This window comes from Arachis hypogaea, chromosome 15 (genome assembly GCF_003086295.3).
Source record: "Arachis hypogaea cultivar Tifrunner chromosome 15, arahy.Tifrunner.gnm2.J5K5, whole genome shotgun sequence".
Classification (NCBI taxonomy): Eukaryota; Viridiplantae; Streptophyta; class Magnoliopsida; order Fabales; family Fabaceae; genus Arachis; species Arachis hypogaea.
This window is the reverse complement of record NC_092050.1, coordinates 132,804,611-132,824,155: the sequence shown is the minus strand read 5'-3', so window position 1 is coordinate 132,824,155 and position 19,545 is coordinate 132,804,611. Positions and strand designations below refer to the sequence as shown.

General features: G+C 38.2%; 1 protein-coding gene across 1 annotated transcript; it reads left to right on the top strand.

Moving 5' to 3' along the window:
- The first annotated feature begins 14,556 nt into the window (after positions 1–14,556).
- On the top strand, positions 14,557–15,475 carry LOC112748945 (uncharacterized). Its single transcript, XM_025797195.1, has 3 exons — positions 14,557–14,623; positions 14,715–14,770; positions 14,939–15,475. The coding sequence occupies exons 1-3, from the start codon at positions 14,557–14,559 to the stop codon at positions 15,473–15,475; spliced, it is 660 nt and encodes a 219-aa protein (XP_025652980.1).
- Positions 15,476–19,545: the final 4,070 nt, after the last annotated feature.

Genomic DNA, 19,545 nt, shown 5'->3' with positions numbered 1-19,545 from the left:
TCGGGCCATCATGATCCATAGCATCATGATTGGAGAGGAAGTAGAAGTTCATGAAGTCAACTCCCTTGAACTCTACAAAATAGCCAAAAAGCCCTCCCATGGGGCAAGGCTAGCTTTTCCTCATCTTATTTGCCATCTATGTTACTCTGCTGGAGCTTTCATAGAAGGAGACATTCACATTGAGGAAGAGAAGCCCATCACTAAGAAAAAGATGGAGCAAGCAAGAGAGCCCATTCATGGAGCTCAAGAGGCGCAGGAAGCTCATCATCATGAGATCCCGGAGATGCCTCAAATGCATTTTCCTCCACAAAACTATTGGGAGCAAATCAACACCTTCCTAGGAGAATTAAGTTCCAACATGGGACAACTAAGGGTGGAACATCAAGAGCACTCCATCATCCTTCATGAAATCAGAGAAGATCAAAAACCAATGAGGGAGGAGCAACAAAGACAAGGAAGAGACATAGAAGAGCTCAAGGACATCATTGGTTCCTCAAGAAGGAAATGCCACCATCACTAAGGTGGACTCATTCCTTGTTCTTACTTTCTCTGTTTTTCGTTTTCTCTATGTTAAGTGCTTATCCATGTTTGTATCTTCATTACATGATCATTAGTAGCTAGTAACTTTGTCTTAAAGTTATGAATGTCCTATGAATCCATCACCTCTCTTAAATGAAAACTGTTTTAATTCAAAAGAACAAGAAGTACACGAGTTTCGAATTTATCCTTGAACTTAGTTTAATTATATTGATGTGGTGACAATGCTTCTTGTTTTCTGAATGAATTCTTGAACAGTGCATATGTCTTTTGAAGTTGTTGTTTAAGAATGTTAAATATGTTGGCTCTTGAAAGAATGATGATAAGGAGACATGTTATTTGATAATCTAAAAAATCATAAAAATGATTCTTGAAGCAAGAAAAAGCAGCAAAGAACAAAGCTTGTAGAAAAAAAAATAGCGAAAAAAAAATAGAAAGAAAAAGAAAAAGCAAGCAGAAAAAGCCAAAAGCTCTTAAAACCAAGAGGCAAGAGCAAAAAGCCAATAACCCTTAAAACCAAAAGGCAAGGGCAACAAAAAGGATCCCAAGGCTTTGAGCATCAGTGGATAGGAGGGCCTAAAGGAATAAAATCCTGGCCTAAGCGGCTAAACCAAGCTGTTCCTAACCATGTGCTTGTGGCGTGAAGGTGTCAAGTGAAAACTTGAGACTGAGTGGTTAAAGTCAAGGTCCAAAGCAAAAGAAGAGTGTGCTTAAGAACCCTGGACACCTCTAATTGGGGACTTTAGCAAAGCTGAGTCACAATCTGAAAAGGTTCACCCAATTATGTGTCTGTGGCATTTATGTATCCGGTAGTAATACTGGAAAACAAAGTGCTTAGGGCCACGGCCAAGACTCATAAAATAGCTGTGTTCAAGAATCATCATACTGAACTAGGAGAATCAATAACACTATCTGAACTCTGAGTTCCTATAGATGCCAATCATTCTGAACTTCAATGGATAAAGTGAGATGCCAAAACTATTCAAGAGGCAAAAAGCTACAAGTCCCGCTCATTTAATTGGAGCTATGTTTCATTGATAGTTGGAAATTTATAGTATATTCTCTTCTTTTTATCCTATTTGATTTTCAGTTGCTTGGGGACAAGCAACAATTTAAGTTTGGTGTTGTGATGAGCGGATAATTTATACGCTTTTTGGCATTGTTTGTAGTATGTTTTTAGTAGAATCTGGTTACTTTTAGGGATGTTTTCATTAGTTTTTATGTTAAATTCACATTTCTAGACTTTACTATGAGTTTGTGTGTTTTTCTGTGATTTCAGGTATTTTCTGGCTGAAATTGAGGGACTTGAGCAAAAATCAGATTCAGAGGTTGAAGAAGGACTGCTGATGCTGTTGGATTCTGACCTCTATGCACTCAAAGTGGATTTTCTGGAGCTACAGAACTCAAAATGGCACTCTTTCAATTGCGCTGGAAAGTAGACATCCAGGGCTTTCCAGCAATATATAATAGTTCATACTTTGTCCAAGTTTAGATGACGTCCAGCGCCAGAAACAAGTTGCAAAGTGGAGTTCAACACCCAAAATGGCACAAAAGCTGGCGTTCAACTCCAAGAATGACCTCTCCACATGGAACATTCAAGCTCAGCCCAAGCACACACCAAGTGGGCCCCAGAATTGGATTTATGCATCAATTACTTACTTCTGTAAACCCTAGTAACTAGTTTAGTATAAATAGGACTTTTTACTATTGTATTAGACATCTTTTGATCATCTTTTGATCATCTTTTGATCATTTTTAGATCTCTAGACCTCCATGGGAGGCTGGCCACTCGGTCATGCTTACCCTCTATATTCACTTATGTATTTTCAACGGTAGAGTTTCTACACTCCATAGATTAAGGTGTGGAGCTCTGCTGTTCCTCAAAGATTAATGCAAAGTACTACTGTTTTCTATTCAATTCAACTTATTCTGCTTCTAAGATATTCATTTGCACTTCAACCTGAATGTGATGAACGTGACAATTATCATCATTCCCTATGAACGCGTGCCTGACAACCACTTCCGTTCTACCTTAGATTGAATGAGTATCTCTTAGATCTCTTAATCAGAATCTTCGTGGTATAAGTTAGATTGATGGCGGCATTCATGAGAGTCCGGAAAGTCTAAACCTTGTCTGTGGTATTCCGAGTAGGACTATGGGATTGAATGACTGTGACGAGCTTCAAACTCGCGAGTGCTGGGCGTAGTGACAGACGCAAAAGGAGGGTGAATCCTATTCCAGCATGATCGAGAACCTCAGATGATTAGCCGTGCTGTGACAGAGCATTTGGACCATTTTCACAAGAGGATGGGAGGTAGCCATTGACAACGGTGATGCCCTTACATAAAGCCAGCCAGAGAAAGGAGTAAGACTGATTGGATGAAGACAGCAGGAAAGCAGAGGTTCAGAGGAACGAATGCATGTCTATATGCTTATCTGAAATTCTAACCAATGAATTACATAAGTATTTCTATCCTTATTTTATGTTTACTTCTTATTTAATTTTCGAAAACTCCATAACCTTTTGATATCCGCCTGACTGAGATTTACAAGGTGACCATAGCTTGCTTCATACCAACAATCTCTGTGGGATCGACCTTTACTCACGTAAGGTTTATTACTTGGACGACCCAATGCACTTGCTGGTTAGTTGTATCGAAGTTGTGACAAATTATGAATTGAGATTAGAGCACCAAGTTTTTGGAGCCATTACCAGAGATCACAATTTCGTGCACCACGTAACCATGAGGCAGATTACCAGATCTCTAGCAACTGTCACAGTTACGTACAAACTCGCGAGAATCTCTATAGAGGGTAGGCCAGTAGAAGTCACATTGGAGGACCTTGGTGACTGTTCGCTCACCTCCGAAATGGCCTCCATATTGTGACCTATGGAAATGCCATAAGATCTTCTGTGCTTCTTCTCTAGGCACACACCTACGAATTATTCCGTCTGCACATCTCTTAAAGAGATAGGGTTCATCCCACAAGTAGTACTTTGCATCAGTAATTAATTTTTTCTTTTGTTGCCTGCTGTACTCCTTGGGTATGAACCTTACAGCTTTATAGTTTGCAATGTCTGCAAACCATGGTGTTTCCTGAATGGCGAATAAATGCTCATCCGGAAAGATTTCAGAGATCTCAATAGAGGGAGAGGACGCCCCTTCTAATGGTTCTATCCGAGACAGATGATCAGCCACTTAGTTTTCTGTCCCTTTTCTGTCTCTTATTTCTATATCAAACTCTTACAGAAACAACACCCATCTTATCAGCTTGGGTTTTGAATCCTGCTTTGTAAGTAGATATTTAAGAGCAGCATGGTCAGTGTACACAATCACTTTTGATCCTACTAAGTATGATCTAAACTTGTCAATGGCATAAACCACTGCAAGCAATTCTTTTTCTGTGGTTGTGTAATTTTTCTGGACATCATTTAAAACACGGCTAGCATAGTAAATGACATGCAGAAGCTTGTCATGCCTCTGCCCCAATACTGCACCAATGGCATGGTCACTGGCATCACACATTAGTTCGAATGGTAATGTCCAGTCTGGTGCAGAAATAACTGGTGCTGTGACCAGCTTAGCTTTCAGAGTTTCAAACGCCTGCTGACACTCTGTGTCAAACACAAATGACGTGTCAGCAGCTAGCAGGTTGCTCAGGAGTTTTGCAATTTTTGAAAAATTCTTTATAAACTTCCTATAGAATCCTGCATGCCCCAGAAAGCTTCTGATTGCCTTAACATTGGCAGGTGGTGGTAATTTTTCAATTACCTCTACCTTAGCTTGATCCACCTCTATTCCCTTGTTCGAAATCTTGTGCCCAAGGACAATCCCTTCAGTCACCATAAAGTGACATTTTTCCCAGTTTAAAACCAGGTTAGTCTCTTGGCATCTTTTCAGAACCAGTGTCAGGTGATCAAGACAGGAGCTGAATGAGTCCCCGTATACTGAGAAGTCATCCATGAAGACTTTCAGAAAATTTTCCACCATGTCAGAGAAAATAGAGAGCATGCATCTCTGAAAGGTTGCAGGTGCATTACACAGCCCAAATGGCATCCTTCTGTAGGCAAATACTCCAGATGGACATGTGAATGCTGTTTTCTCTTGATCTTGGGGATCTACTACAATTTGGTTGTAGCCTGAATAGCCATCCAAAAAGCAGAAACAATCATGACTTGCCAGTCTCTCTAGCATCTGGTCTATGAATGGTAAAGGAAAATGATCCTTTCTGGTGACTGTATTGAGCCTTCTGTAGTCAATACACATGCGCCACCCTGTAACTGTTCTTGTAGAAACCAGTTCATTTTTTTATTATGAACCACTGTCATGCCTCCTTTTTTGGGGACAACTTGGACAGGGCTCACCCAGGGGCTATCAGAAATAGGATAAATAATCCCAGCCTCCAGTAACTTGGTGACCTCTTTCTGCACCACTTCTTTCATGGCTGGATTTAGCCGCCTCTGTGGTTGAACCACTGACTTAGCATCGTCCTCCAATAGGATCTTGTGCATGCATCTTGCTGGGCTGATGCCCTTAAGATCACTTATGGACCACCCAAGAGCTGTCTTGTGTGTCCTTAGCACTTGAAGTAGCGCCTCCTCTTCCAGGGGATTTAAAGCAGAGCTTATGATCACCGGAAAAGTGTCACCTTCTCCCAGAAATGCATATTTCAGGGATGGTGGTAGTGGTTTGAGCTCGGGTTTAGGAGGTTTTTCCTCTTCCTGAGGAAGTTTCAGAGGTTCTTTCAATTCCTCTGATTCCTCCAGATCAGGCTGAACATCTTTAAAGATGTCTTCCAGCTCTGATTCGAGACTCTCAGCCATGTTGATCTCCTCTACGAAAGAGTCAATAAGATCAACTTTCATGCAGTCTTTTGGTGTGTCTGGATGCTGCATGGCTTTGACAGCATTCAACTTAAACTCATCCTCATTGACTCTCAGGGTTACTTCCCCCTTTTGGACACCAATGAGAGTTCGTCCAGTTGCTAGGAAAGGTCTTCATAGAATGAGAGTAGCACTCTTGTGCTCCTCCATTTCTAGCACTACAAAGTTAGTGGGGAAGGCGAATGGCCCAACCTTGACGATCATGTCTTCAATCACGCCTGATGGGTATTTAATGGAGCCATCAGCAAGTAGGAGACATATCCGGGTTGGTTTGACTTCTTCAGTTAAATCAAGCTTTCTGATAGTGGATGCAGGTATTAGATTGATGCTTGCCCCAAGATCACATAAAGCTGTCTTGGTGCAATTACCTTCTAATATGCATGGTATCATAAAGCTCCCGGGATCTTTAAGCTTTTCTGGGAAGCTTTTCAGAACGACTGCACTGGATTCTTCAGTGAGGAGAACTCTTTCAGTTTCTCTCCAATCCTTCTTATGACTCAAGATCTCTTTCATGAACTTGGCATAAGAGGGTATTTGCTCAAGTGCCTCTGCAAACAGAATCTTTATTTCAAGAGTCCTGAGATAGTCTGCAAAGTGGGCAAATTGCTTATCCTTCTCCTCTTTGCGGAGTTTTTGAGGATAAGGCATCTTGGCTTTGTATTCCTCAACCTTGATTGCTGCAGGTTTATTTCCTACAGAGGTAGTTGGAGAAGCCTTTTTAGAGGGGTTGTTTTCAGCACTTGTGTGTGTCTGTTCCCTCACTGGCGTTTGAATGCCAGGGTTAGAAGCTTGATTGGCGTTGGACGCTAACTTCTTACCTGTTTCTGGTGTTTGAACGCCAGAACTGAGCTTCTATTGGGCGTTTGACGCCAGCTCCTTGCCTTTTTCTTGCGTTTGAACGCCAGAACTGCGCGTGGGATGGGCGTTTAACACCAACTTTGCATCCTTTTCTAGTGTTTGAATGCCAGAGTTGTTCCTCTCTGGGCTCTTACTGTCCTCAGAGGGATTTTGGGTAATATTTTGCTTATCCTCTGTCAGTTGTTCTTTCCTTGGCTTTCTGCTGCTCTGAAGTGAGGTATTCAATGTTTTCCCATTTCTTAATTAGACTGCCTGGCACTCTTCTGTTATCTGCTTTGATAATTGCTGTTTTGTCTGATTCAATTGTGCTTCCATATTTTTATTAGCATTTTTAGTGTCTTGTAGCATCTCCTTGAATTATGCTAGCTGTTTTGTTAGAAAACACAATTGTTGATTGAGTTCAGCAACTTGTTCTGGAGGACCAAGTTCAATAGACACTGCTTTGGCTTCTTCTTTTATGGAGGACCCACTACTTATGTACAGATGCTGATTTCTAGCAACTATATCAATAAGCTCTTGAGCCTCTTCAATGGTTTTTCTCATGTGTATAGTATAGATCCACCAGCTGAGTGGTCTAGAGATATCTGAGCTCTTTCTGTAAGCCCATAGTAGAAGATGTCTAATTGCACCCATTCTGAAAACATCTCAGAGGGGCATTTTCTTAGCATCCCTATGTACCTCTCCCAGGCATTATAAAGGGATTCATCATCCTCTTGTTTAAAGCCTTGGATGTCCAGCCTTAGCTGTGTCATCCTTTTTGGAGGGTAATATTGATTCAGGAATTTGTCTGATAACTGTTTTCATGTCCTTATGCTTGCTGTGAGTTGGTTATTTAACCACCTTTTAGCTTGATCTTTTACAGCAAACAGAAACAGTAACAGCATATATACATCCTGATCTACCTCCTTATCACGTACTGTGTCAGCAATTTACAAGAATTGTGCCAGAAACTCAGTAGGTTCTTCCTGTAGAAGACCAGAATACTGGCAGTTAGGGGTGTTCGTGGTGTGATTTGGTTCGATTTTTGAAGGAAAAGCCATCTGATCCGATCGTTTAAATAAACTGCGATTCGGTTTGGTTCAATTTTTTTGTCAATGTCATCCAAACCAAACCAAACTAATTAATATCGGTTTGGTTTGGTTCGGTTTGTTCGGTTTTTTCAATCAAATAAAAAAAATCCTACCATACTATTATGCAAAGTCATAACATTGAAATTGACAAACCAAAATACACAATAGCTAACAAAGTCTTGATCTAATGAAATTTAACAACAGAATTCAAATACGACAATTAAAGAAGTTTAATAGTTCAACAGTCAATACAACTGAAAATAAAAATAAATTGTCATTAAACTGATAGCAAAGTTATGGTGTCTTCTCCAACAAAATAGCTAAACTTCTTAATGCAAACTAACCTGAAATAAAAAAAAAGTTACATAATAAGAACAACAACAACAACAACAATAACAGTAATAATAAATCCTAAACCCTAAACCCTAAACCCTAAAATAATAATAATAATAATAATAATAATAATAATAATAATAATAATAATAATAATAATAATAATAATAATAATAATAATAATAATAATAAAAGGAGAACAATTCTTACCATAAGATGTACTTAATCAGACTCAACACCAGAATCTTCTTCATTGGGATCACGTGTGGGTGCAACTTCTACAAAATATATAAAACAAAAAATAATAATAACAAATAATATATATTAATAAACTTTGAAAAATATAGATGCGATATATATTAATAAAACAAGAAACAATCAAAACAAATGGGCTTTTACACATTCTGCAAGAACTTCAATGTCATCAGGCACAAGCCTGCGGGAAGAGAGAGGCAATACTTCAGGTTGCATATCAATTGGAGGTTGGCTTTATGATGCAATAATAAGCACAACTGTTACCTGGATAAGTTGTATGTCCCTCCTATGTTGGATTTATCTGAACCCTGAAATTTAACGATGAAAAAAACACACAACAATGTTTAATTTGACTGATAAGCATACATATCATAATTATCATAACTTACAATATGTCACCTTTAAGATCCAAGTAAGTAGTAATTAATATACAGTTACAAGGTTTGAGTGATAGCAGTCACTCATTATTGATTAACTAAATGATCAGGTTTCTAATCCATTAAATAAAATTCTTGTGCCATTTAGGTTGGACTCTTAACTATTTCATGATGTACATACATAGCTTAGTTAGATGTAATGAGAGTTATTTTAAGTCAAATAAAGGACACTGACACAAAGGAACAAGTATTATTGAAAAAATTATGCACGATAATTGACCAAAGACAAGGGGTTGTACCTTACATCTTCCAGTTAGAGGAGATGAGTGAGTATCATGAGTTTTAATGGACGCTTGGTGGAAACACGAAGCCCAAGCATTTTCACCCAAACTTTTGCTAATATATGGCAGAGAAAGTTTCTCTCTCGATTCAGAAACAACATATGTCACAGCAAGTAATTGAGACACCTGTTGCAGTATCAACATTTGACTAAGGTCAGTTCAGATGATAAAAAAGCAAGCGATGAAACCATATCAACCTCTAAATCAGGATTAAGATAATCAATATGATAGTACATAGACGCTATAGCAGCGTGTTATATATATAGGCCATATATACTTCAAAGTTATATTTTTCACCTTCTATTAATAGTGTAAGAAGTTCAACACTGAGCCACAAACAAAACTTAGCAACAAATTAGCAAATCAACAAATCAACAGTAGCAACAAATCAACACTAATGAACAGAATACAAATGGTAAACATCACCTAAATCGGTGGCTCGTGCTCCATATTGATTTGGGAGGAAGGCTGAGTGGGAGACTGGGAGGTGCCGCCGTGCTGGGTTGAACTGATGGGTTAGGGTGGTGGCGTCTCAACAGCGGCGGTGTGGTGCTGTGCTGCTGTGTCGAGTCGGTCGGTGGTGGCTTCGTGTTGGCCTGATGTGCGACGGGCCAAAGGCTTCGCGGTGGTGGGTGGCTGGGTGCGCAGGTCGGCAGGTGTGGTTGGGTGCCCAGGTCGGCAGCCGGCAGGTGTGGAGATTTGGAGAAGGGGGAGCGATGAGTACTGAAGGTTAGGGTAGGGATTGTGGAATTGGGGGTTAGGGTAGACGCAGTTTTGTTTGGGGGTGGGGGTGTCGCGTAGTTTCATTTGAAGGGAGGAGGGGGTGTGGGGGTTAGTAACGTTTAGGGTTTTTTTCCTAACCGGTTTGGTTAAGTTCGGTTAGGGTTTTCATATTCAAAACCGAAAACCGAACCGAATCGGACAAAAAACAGCAAAATCAATTTTTTTCGGTTTTTTGGTTATCGATTAATTCGGTTTTCGATTTTTTCGGTTCGGTTCGTCGGTTTAGTTCGGTCCGGATCGGTTTTGAACACCCCTACTGGTAGTTTTGCTGCACCAAGCTAAGGATTTAGCTCAAAACTGTCTGCTTTGATGGGAGGTATACAGATACTACTCCCATATGCAGCAGTAATGGGATTAGCATATGACCCCAGAGTCCTTCTGAACTGTTCATTTCCACTTAGATCCATGATGGATAAAATGGAATTGATATGAATTGCAAAGAAAATATATTTTTGTTTTTATTTTATTTAAGTAGAATAAACCAAATTATTAAAATAATAAAATAAAATAAAATAAAATAATTATAAATTAAGATGTAAATTTTGAAAACCAAGAGAAAAATAAATTTGAAAATAAAAATAATTTCTTAATTAAGAAGATTTAAAAAACTTTGGATATGATTTTTGAAAAAGATTTTGGATTTTGAAAAGATTTGATTTTTAAAATAAAAATCTGAATTTTTAAAAGTAATCTTTGAAAATTCAATTTAAAATAAAGAGAAAAGATATTTTTGAATTTAATGAGGAAATGAAATAAAAATAAAATGACACCAGACTTAAAATTTTTAGATCTAATGCTCCTTGTTTTTTCGAAAGTTTTGGAGGGAAAACACCAAGGAACACCAAACTTAAAAATTTTAAAATCAAAACACAAAGAGGCCTCAAGAACACCTTGAAGACTCACAAGAACATAAAAAGAACACCAAACTTAAAATTTTTAGAAAACTAAAAATAATTTTTTGAAAATAAAAAAAAACAAGAGAACACCAAACTTAAAAGTTTGACATGAGATTTAGTCCAAGAAAAATTATTTTTTTGAAAAAGTTTTAAAATGAAGATTCCTAATTACCAAGAACATAAGCACACCGCTCTAGCCAATTGAGCTATAAATTTAAAGTGTTTTAATAAAGGTATTTAATGTATAAATTTTTTTTATATTTTGGATACTAATAATTCGAAAATGCACAAGAAAAACAAGAAAAATCACAAAACAAGAAAAACTAATGATCAAATAAGGAAAATAAACAAGAACAACTTGAAGATTAAGAAAGAATAATGAAAACAAATTCGAAAATTTAAAAGAAAATAAAAACATGCAATTGACACTAAACTTAAAATATGAATCTAAACTTAAACAGAAAAACTCAATTATTAGTTTATAAAAATTTTCAAAAAAATTTTAAAAAGTGAAAATAAGGATTTTAAAAAAGTTTCAACCAAAAACAATAATAGAAGACTCTAAACCAAAAAGAAAAATTTTGCCTAATCTAAGCAACAAAATAAACCGTCAGTTGTCCAAACTCGAACAATCCCCGGCAACGGCGCCAAAAACTTGGTGCACGAATTGTAAATCACACTTTTCACAACACGTACCACTAACCTGCAAGTGCACTGGGTCGTCCAAGTAATACCTTACGTGAGTAAGAGTTGATCCCACGGAGATTGTCGGCTTGAAGCAAGCTATGGTTATTTTGTAATTCTTAGTCAGGAGATCAATGATAAGAGTAATTATATTTATAAAGAGTAAAAAGCATAAATTAAATAGTACTTGTTATGCAGTAATAGAGAACAGATTGAGGTTTTGGAGATGCTCTGTCTTCTGAATCTCTACTTTTCTACTGTCTTCTTCTTCACGCATGCAGGTCTCCTTCTATGGCAAGCTGTATGTTGGTGGATCACCGTTGTCAATGGCTACCATCCGTCCTCTCAGTGAAAATGGTCCAAATACGCTGTCACCGCACGGCTAATCATTTGTCGGTTCTCACTCATGTTGGAATAGGATCCATTGATCCTTTTGCGTCTTTCACTACGCCCAATACTCGTGAGTTTGAAGCTCGTCACAGTCATCCTCTCCCAGATCCTACTCAGAATACCACAGACAAGGTTTAGACTTTCTGAATCTCAGGAATGGCTGCCAATAATCCTAGCCTATACCACGAAGACTCTGATCATGAACCAAGAGGCTAAGAGATACACACTCAATCTAAGGTAGAACGGAAGTGGTTGTCAGGCACGCATTCATAGGTTGAGAATGATGATGAATGTCACGAATCATCACATTCATCACGATTAAGTACAAGCGAGTATCTTAGAATAGAAACAAGCGTGATTGAATAGAAACCAGAAGTAATTGCATTAATTCATCGAGACACAGCAGAGCTCCTCACCCCAATCATGGAGTTTAGAGACTCATGCCGTAGAGATATAATGTAAAACGTGAAAATGTCATGAGGTACAGAATAAAACTCTAAAAGTTGTTTAAATACTAAACTAGTAACCTAGGTTTACAGAAAATGAGTAAACTATGATAGATAGTGCAGAAATCCACTTCCGGGGCCCACTTTGTGTGTGCTGGGGCTGAGACTTGAGCTTTACACATGCCTAGGCTGTTTCTGGAGTTAAACGCCAGGTTGTAACCTGTTTTGGGCGTTTAACTCCAACTTGTAACCTGTTTCTGGTGTTTAACGCCAGAATAGGGCAGAGAACTGGAGTTGAACGCCAGTTTGCGTCATCTAAACTCGGGCAAAGTATGGACTATTATATATTTCTGGAAAGCTCTGGATGTCTACTTTCCAACTCAATTAAGCGCGCACCATTTAAACTCCTGTAGCTCCAGAAAATCCACTTTGAGTGTAGGGAGGTCAAAATCCAACAGCATCTGCAGTCCTTTTTCAGCCTCTGAATCAGATTTTTGCTCAGGTCCCTCAATTTCAGCCAGAAAATACCTGAAATCATAGAAAAATACACAAACTCATAGTAAAGTCCAGAAATGTGATTTTTATTTAAAAACTAATAAAAATATACTAAAAACTAACTAAATCATACTGAAAACTATGTAAAATAATGCCAAAAATCGTATAAATTATCCGCTCATCAGAAGGCAAATGCGGCCCTAGAAGAAAATAAGTAGCTCCTCAGTGCCAACTTTATCAAAGAAATCCGCTTCACCACATGGCTCTCAAATGTGGTAATGGTAAGAAAAAAACTCAGGTAAATAGCACATGTGCGTCAACTTTACAAATCTTAACAAGGCATGTCCAAAAGATGCCTATCCATCGCCCTATATTGACAAACTAGTAGATAATGCATCAGGATTCAAAAGCTTAAGCTTCATGGACACATACTCTGGTTACAACCAGATCCTTATGCATCCAGAAGACCAAAGTAAAACTGCTTTCATAACTGAACATGGGAATTTTTGTTATAGAGTAATGCCATTTGGTCTAAAGAATGCAGGTGCAACATATCAGCGACTAATGGACAAGGTATTCCACCAACAAATAGGTCAGAATATGGAGATCTACGTGGATGACATGGTGGCCAAGACTACACCAGAAAGATCGCACTGTGATGACCTCGAAGAAATATTCAAGCAGATCCGAGCATATAATATGAGACTCAATCCAGAGAAATGTGCTTTCGGGGTACAGGGAGGAAAGTTCCTCGGCTTCATGCTGACCTCACGGGGAATCAAAGCAAACCCTGAAAAATGTTAGGTGATTCTTAATATGGCAAGTCCGAAAACAATAAGGGAAGTACAACAACTGGCAAGGAGAGTGGCCGCCTTGTCAGGATTTCTGCCCGCAGTATCAAACCGATCATATCATTTTTTCTGGGCGATATCCAAAAGTAAAAAATTTGAGTGGACAAAGGCATGTGAGACAGCATTCGCTGAACTTAAAGCCATCCTGTCTTCGCCACCAGTATTACAAAGCCCAGAAATCGGTAAACCTTTGTTTTTATACTTATCTGTTTCCAATTATTCTATAAGCTCGGTTCTTGTCACTGAGGCAGGAAAAGCACAAACACCAGTATACTTCGTTAGTAGAGTCATGCAGCCAACAGAAAGAAGATATCCCAGAATAGAATATCTGGCCTTGGCACTAGTGACAACAGCAAGGAGGCTAAGACACTATTTCCAGACCCACACAATAATCGTAAGGAAGAACTAACCACTAAGGCAAATACTAACAAAACCAGAACTAGCAGGACGATTGACCAAGTGGTCCATCGAACTTTCGGAGTTCGATATTCAGCTTTAATCAAGATCGGCTCTGAAGTCACAGATCCTGGCAGACTTCGTTTCTGAACTTACACCTGACAAGCATCACTACGAGCAGACTTGGGAGTTACAAGTAGATGGCGCGTCAAACCGAGAGGGAAGCGGAGCCGGGATAGTATTAAAGGAGGGAGAAACAGTAATGGTCGAACAATCCCTTCAATTCCACTTCTCGGCAAGCAATAATCAAGCCAAATATGAGGCACTCATAGCAGGTCTTAAGCTCGCCCTCAGCTTCCAAGTATAAAGCCTGATAGTACATTGTGACACCCTCTTAGTGGTTCAACAAATCAAAGGAGATTTCCAGGTAAAGGATCCTTTGTTAGAGCGGTATTAGCTCATAGCAAAGGATCTTATTTCAAAATTTGATAAGTTTATCATATCACATGTGCATAGAGAGAAGAACATTAGAGCGGATATATTATCTAAGCTCGCCGTTACTAGAGCAAGCACACACACATCGGCACTATCACAACTTACACTAGAAAAACCTAGCATCGAATCATTGTGCATAATGAACATCACTCATACAAATGACTAGAGAATACCTTTCCTTGAATATATTAATACAGGAGTCATACCCAACAACGAGGCTATTCCTCAAAACTTTAGACGAAAAGCAAGTTTTTTACAACTGTAGCAGGAGAACTATACAGACGTGGCTTCTCACACCTATCACTAAAATGCATTGGCAAAAACGAAGCAAATGAAGTCATGAACGAGGTCCACGAGGGCGTATGTGGCAACCACATAGGAGGACGAGCTCTCGCAGCCAAGATTATCTAAACAGGATATTACTGCCGACAATGAAGAGAGACTGCATAGCAAAGGTTAAAACATGCGACAATTGTCAAAAGCATGCTGCCATCTCAATGAAGCCCGCCAAGGTAATGCACAGTATGGAGGTAAGCTGGACTTTCTATAGATGGGGGCTCGATATCCTCGGCCCATTCCCAATAGCTCCAGGACAAGTAAAATTTCATTTGGTATCAATAGATTATTTCTCAAAATGGATAGAAGCACAACCACTAGCAAGAATAACGGCTGAAAAGGTACGATCTTTCATATGAAAAAATATCATATGCCAACTTGGAATACCTAAGGAAATAATATCGGATAATGGTAGACAATTTACAGATAACAAACTTACATCATTTTTGGAAAACTTTAACATACAGCATCATTTAAGCTCAGTCGAGCACCCACAAACAAATGGGCAGGCCGAAGCTGCTAACCGAGTAATCTTACAAGCAATGAAAAAAAAGCTCAATAATGCGAAAGGTGAATGGGTAGAGTTGATCCCAGAAATACTGTGGAGTTATAACACGACAATACAAACTACAACAGGCGAAACCCCATTCAAATTGGTCTATGGAACAAAGGCACTGATACCGATCGAGGTCAGCATCCCCACATTACAGACCGAGCTATACCATCATAACCACAATATCGATACAAGGAAGGCCGAACTAGACCTCGTGGAGGAAGATAGAGACATCACTGCCTTCAAAGAAAAAGCGATGAAACAACTAATAGAAAGGAGACACAACAAAAAACTAGTACCCAGGACATTCAGCGAAGGAGACTTAGTCCTCAGGAGAACAGAGGAAGCAAGACGATCCCTATCGCACGGCAAACTTGCCACGAATTGGAAAGGACCATTTCGGATTTCAAAAGTGCTCGGAATGGGGGCTTACCAACTGCAAACACTACAAGGCGAGACTCATTATCAGGAAATTAGAATATCTATTCATTAAAGTTGTATAGATCATAACTTGTACAATCCGCAGATGAAGGTACTCTTTTTCCCCCCTTAGAAGTTTTTTCCCCAAATAAGGGTGTTACCTAAGGAGGGTTTTAACGAGGCCGGATGCCCAATTTATCAAATCATCAAAATTTAGACAATGCACCGATATATGACTAACCGATCTATTCCTATTTGTCTTCTCCTATCCTACTTTCAAATGCAAAAATATTAAACCAAGCAGTCATTGCTATGTATATTATCAAAATACCATTCATTCTCAAATTCATCATTATTACTTCTTTACATTCGTGCATAATCATTGCATAATTATTCATGATAGCCATGGCATCACATATACTTCACTTCTTTACACTTTTCATACATAATTCCTAATTTTTTTAACCTTGCTTCACCCCTAAGTTACCACCTTTTCCTAGCTTCATCTCATTACTAGGCATACTACTAAGATCTAAGGGCTAAAAGAGTAAAAATAGAGGTTTAGAGGTTCGAAATTAGGTTTTAAAAACATAAAAATCTACTTTGCTGAAAACTGGGGTCACACGTACGCACGGGACTCGCGTACGCGTGGGTGCGTATTTCCCTGCTCGCGTACGCGAGATGCCTAACCAGAAAAGGTTGGTTGCATCGCGTGCAGTGGTCGCATACGCAAGATCTGCAGATTGGCAAAAATGTTGAATGCTGCAGAATTTTCAGTTTTGTACTCCAAACTTCTGACGCTCATAACTTTTTTGTTTCAAAACATTTTTCATCCGTTCTTTGAACGGTGTAAACTTCACGGACCTAATTTTCATATGAAATAAGTTTAAAACAATTTGAGAATCTGGAAGCTGAGTTATGGCTCACCAAAATTTGGCCAAAAATTAAGTTTACTCAAAAATCTTTAAACCTCTATTTTCATTAACTCGCCATTCAATATCAATCTTCCTACACTCAAAGTCAGCTCCAACGCATACAATATCACAACAACACAACTCTATACCGTTTCATCATCCATCATACCTCAGATTTTAAACAAGTCTCATACATGAACTTCACAATTATATCAACAAGATCATCAACAATCCATCATCTACACGTATTCATTATTATCAAATTGTCAACCATTATTAAGTCATCATTTGACATTCTATTTCTATCCCTAATATTAAACAACAAACCAATACTCAACCTAGTTCACAATTATCATCAAGGCACTCAACAATTAATCATACTCATGCATTCATTCCTATCCTATGGTCATCTAGCCAAAGTTTTCACAAGACATTACATATTAAATACGAGAAACCAAAATCATACCTTGGTCGATTTCCTTGTATAACCTAAGACAACACAAATAGGCAAGATCTCAAACTTCACCACCAAAATTCAGCAACTAGTACCAACTCCAAGCTTCCAATTAAGCTTCCAACATTTCCAATTTGCTTCATATCACATATATATACATAAAATTCAATACCCAACACATATAATCAATAAATTCACTACGGGTTGAGAATTCTTACCGTATCTACGGACCAAACAAACCAAGCCCAACAATTTTCGCAAGTTAAATCGAACCTAAAGTACCAAAACCAACAAAATCTCAACATATATACTCACAAATTTCAAAATTCAAGGGGTAAAGCAACTGGAGTGAGAGTGAGACTTACCTATGAAATTATTCTGATAGATTCGTAGAGCTCTACGTGATGGTCGCGTGGCCGCAAACGGTGCAGCAGTCGGATCTTGGAGTAGAAAGTTAGAGCAATTTGAATTGAGGACAAGGGTTTGTTCTTCTCCTCCACCACCAATTGTGTTTGAAGCATGTGTTTCATATGGGGAAGAGAAGGAAGCTGAGTTCACTTTAATTTGGTGGGTTGAGTTGGGCCATTGGGCCCATTTTGGATTCGGTTCGATCGGTTCGGCCTGTTTGGCACAATCTTGGACCAAATTCTTTAAAATTAGTGTCAAAATTCTTATTTTAATTAGCTCTATCTTATTAAACTATAAAATTCATATGTTTAATTTCTCTAATTAATTATTAATTTTTCATGTTTTACATCTACCACTAACGGGGAGTTTGTAAATTCATATCTTTAAAATTTTTGTAATGAAATTGGCATTTCTCAATTTTCTATTCCGAGAAGTCTTCAATAAAATGGGGGATAGTCGAAAGAAAAGATAAAAGTTTACATAAAATAGCAAAAAAATTCCTTTAGAAGCTAACTTGCTAAAAATATTATGAGCTAAGACAATAAATACAGCTTGTTATATTCAAAATAGAGTTTTTATAAGACTAATTCTCAAATTTATTCCCTTAAGAGATATTTAAAGAAAGAAAATTCAATATTTCCTATTTCAATTTTTATTTATTTGGATCACATTGTTTCATCCTTAACATAAGGGACAAGCTCACAAAGTTTGATCCTATTTCTTTGTTTTTTTTTTTTTTGCTTTATTCTTCTTTATTGGATCCATTAGCTTTGGACATTTAAGTTTGAAGTGGACTTTCTTTTCACATTTGTAGCATATCACAACATAAACTTTTTGCTTATACTTTCTACCCTTCTTTGGGTTATATTTATTTTTTGGGCTCTTTTTATGAAGTAAACTAGTTCATCACTTTCTTCTTAATCTTCATCATTTTTTGAAATCACATCCTCAGAATCTTTGTTAACTACCAAGACCTTTTTCTTTCTAAGATTAGAAGGTTAAGGACTTGCTTTCTTAGTTATCTCTCTAAGAGGCATGTCAAGGTCATACTCATGAGTCTTTAACAAACCAAATAATTTATCAAAATTGAAAGTTTTTATATGTTTGACTTGCTTGATAGTTGTTAATATAGGTAGCTAGTTTTTTTTAATCATATTTCTGATAATCTAACTCCGCCTATGTCACACCCGCGGAACATAGCCGGTCCCAAATTTGGATAAAGGAGGAGGGTTGTGTTAGGTCTTCGACAGCTAATATAAAAACTTAGTCAAATCTTCATGATATGGATCAAAAATATTATTGCGCTAAAGCTAAGTCGTTGTCCAGAAGCAACGCGCTGTATGGCTCGAGTACAGTGTCAAATGAGCAAGAGTCGCTACATCGGTTCCCAGATGAAGTGTTAAATGAGCAAGGATTTTCGTATTTTTGTGAACGATCGAGGGTAAATAAGCTAGTTCACAAAGTAAAAGGTAAAGGTCGGAGCGACAGAAAATTGAGATTTGTGACATGAAACATAGGCACTCTAACAGAAAAATCCATAGAGGTGGTGGATACCATGATAAGGAAGAAGATTAACATCATATGCCTACAAGAAAAAAAATAGGTGGTGCGAAGGCTAGAGAGTTGGATACTTCCAGTTTCAAACTTTGGTATACAGAAAAGGTGAAGAATAGGAGTGGTGTAGGTATTATTATGGATAAGCAGTGGAAGAAGGACGTAGTGGATGTCAAGAGGGTAGGAGATCGGATTATCTCTATCAAACTTGTGGTGGAGGGGGTATTTTTCATATGATTAGCGTCTATGCCCCGCAAGTGAATTCGGATGAGCAACAAAAGATAAGGTTTTGGGAGGATCTAGAAAGTTTGGTCCAAGACATACCTTCGGGAGATAAGATTTTCTTAGGAGGAGATTTAAATGGTCACGTTGGAAGAGAAGTGATACGGAAGCATTCACGGAGGCCATGGTTTCGGGGTGGTCAATATCGAGGGTAAAATTATTTTGGACTTTTCCTCAACTTTTGACCTTCTCATTGCAAATACATGTTTTAAAAAGAGAGTCGAACATCTTATAACCTATAAGAGTGGCATGGCAAGCTCTCAAATCGACTTCTTCTTGTTGAGGAAGGTCGACCGGAAATTATGCACTAATTGTAAAATGATTCCGGGAGAGAGTTTAACAACACAACATAGGATGCTCGTCATGAATTTTTGCGTTGAGAAAAAGTTGAGAAAAAGACATCATACGAAGAACCCAAGGACAAGGTGGTGGCAGATGAAAGGTGAGGAACAAATAAGCTTCCTAAGATGGGTAAGAGAAGAGACAAAGTGGGATGGGAATGGAAGCACGAAGGATAAATGGAGGGAGATG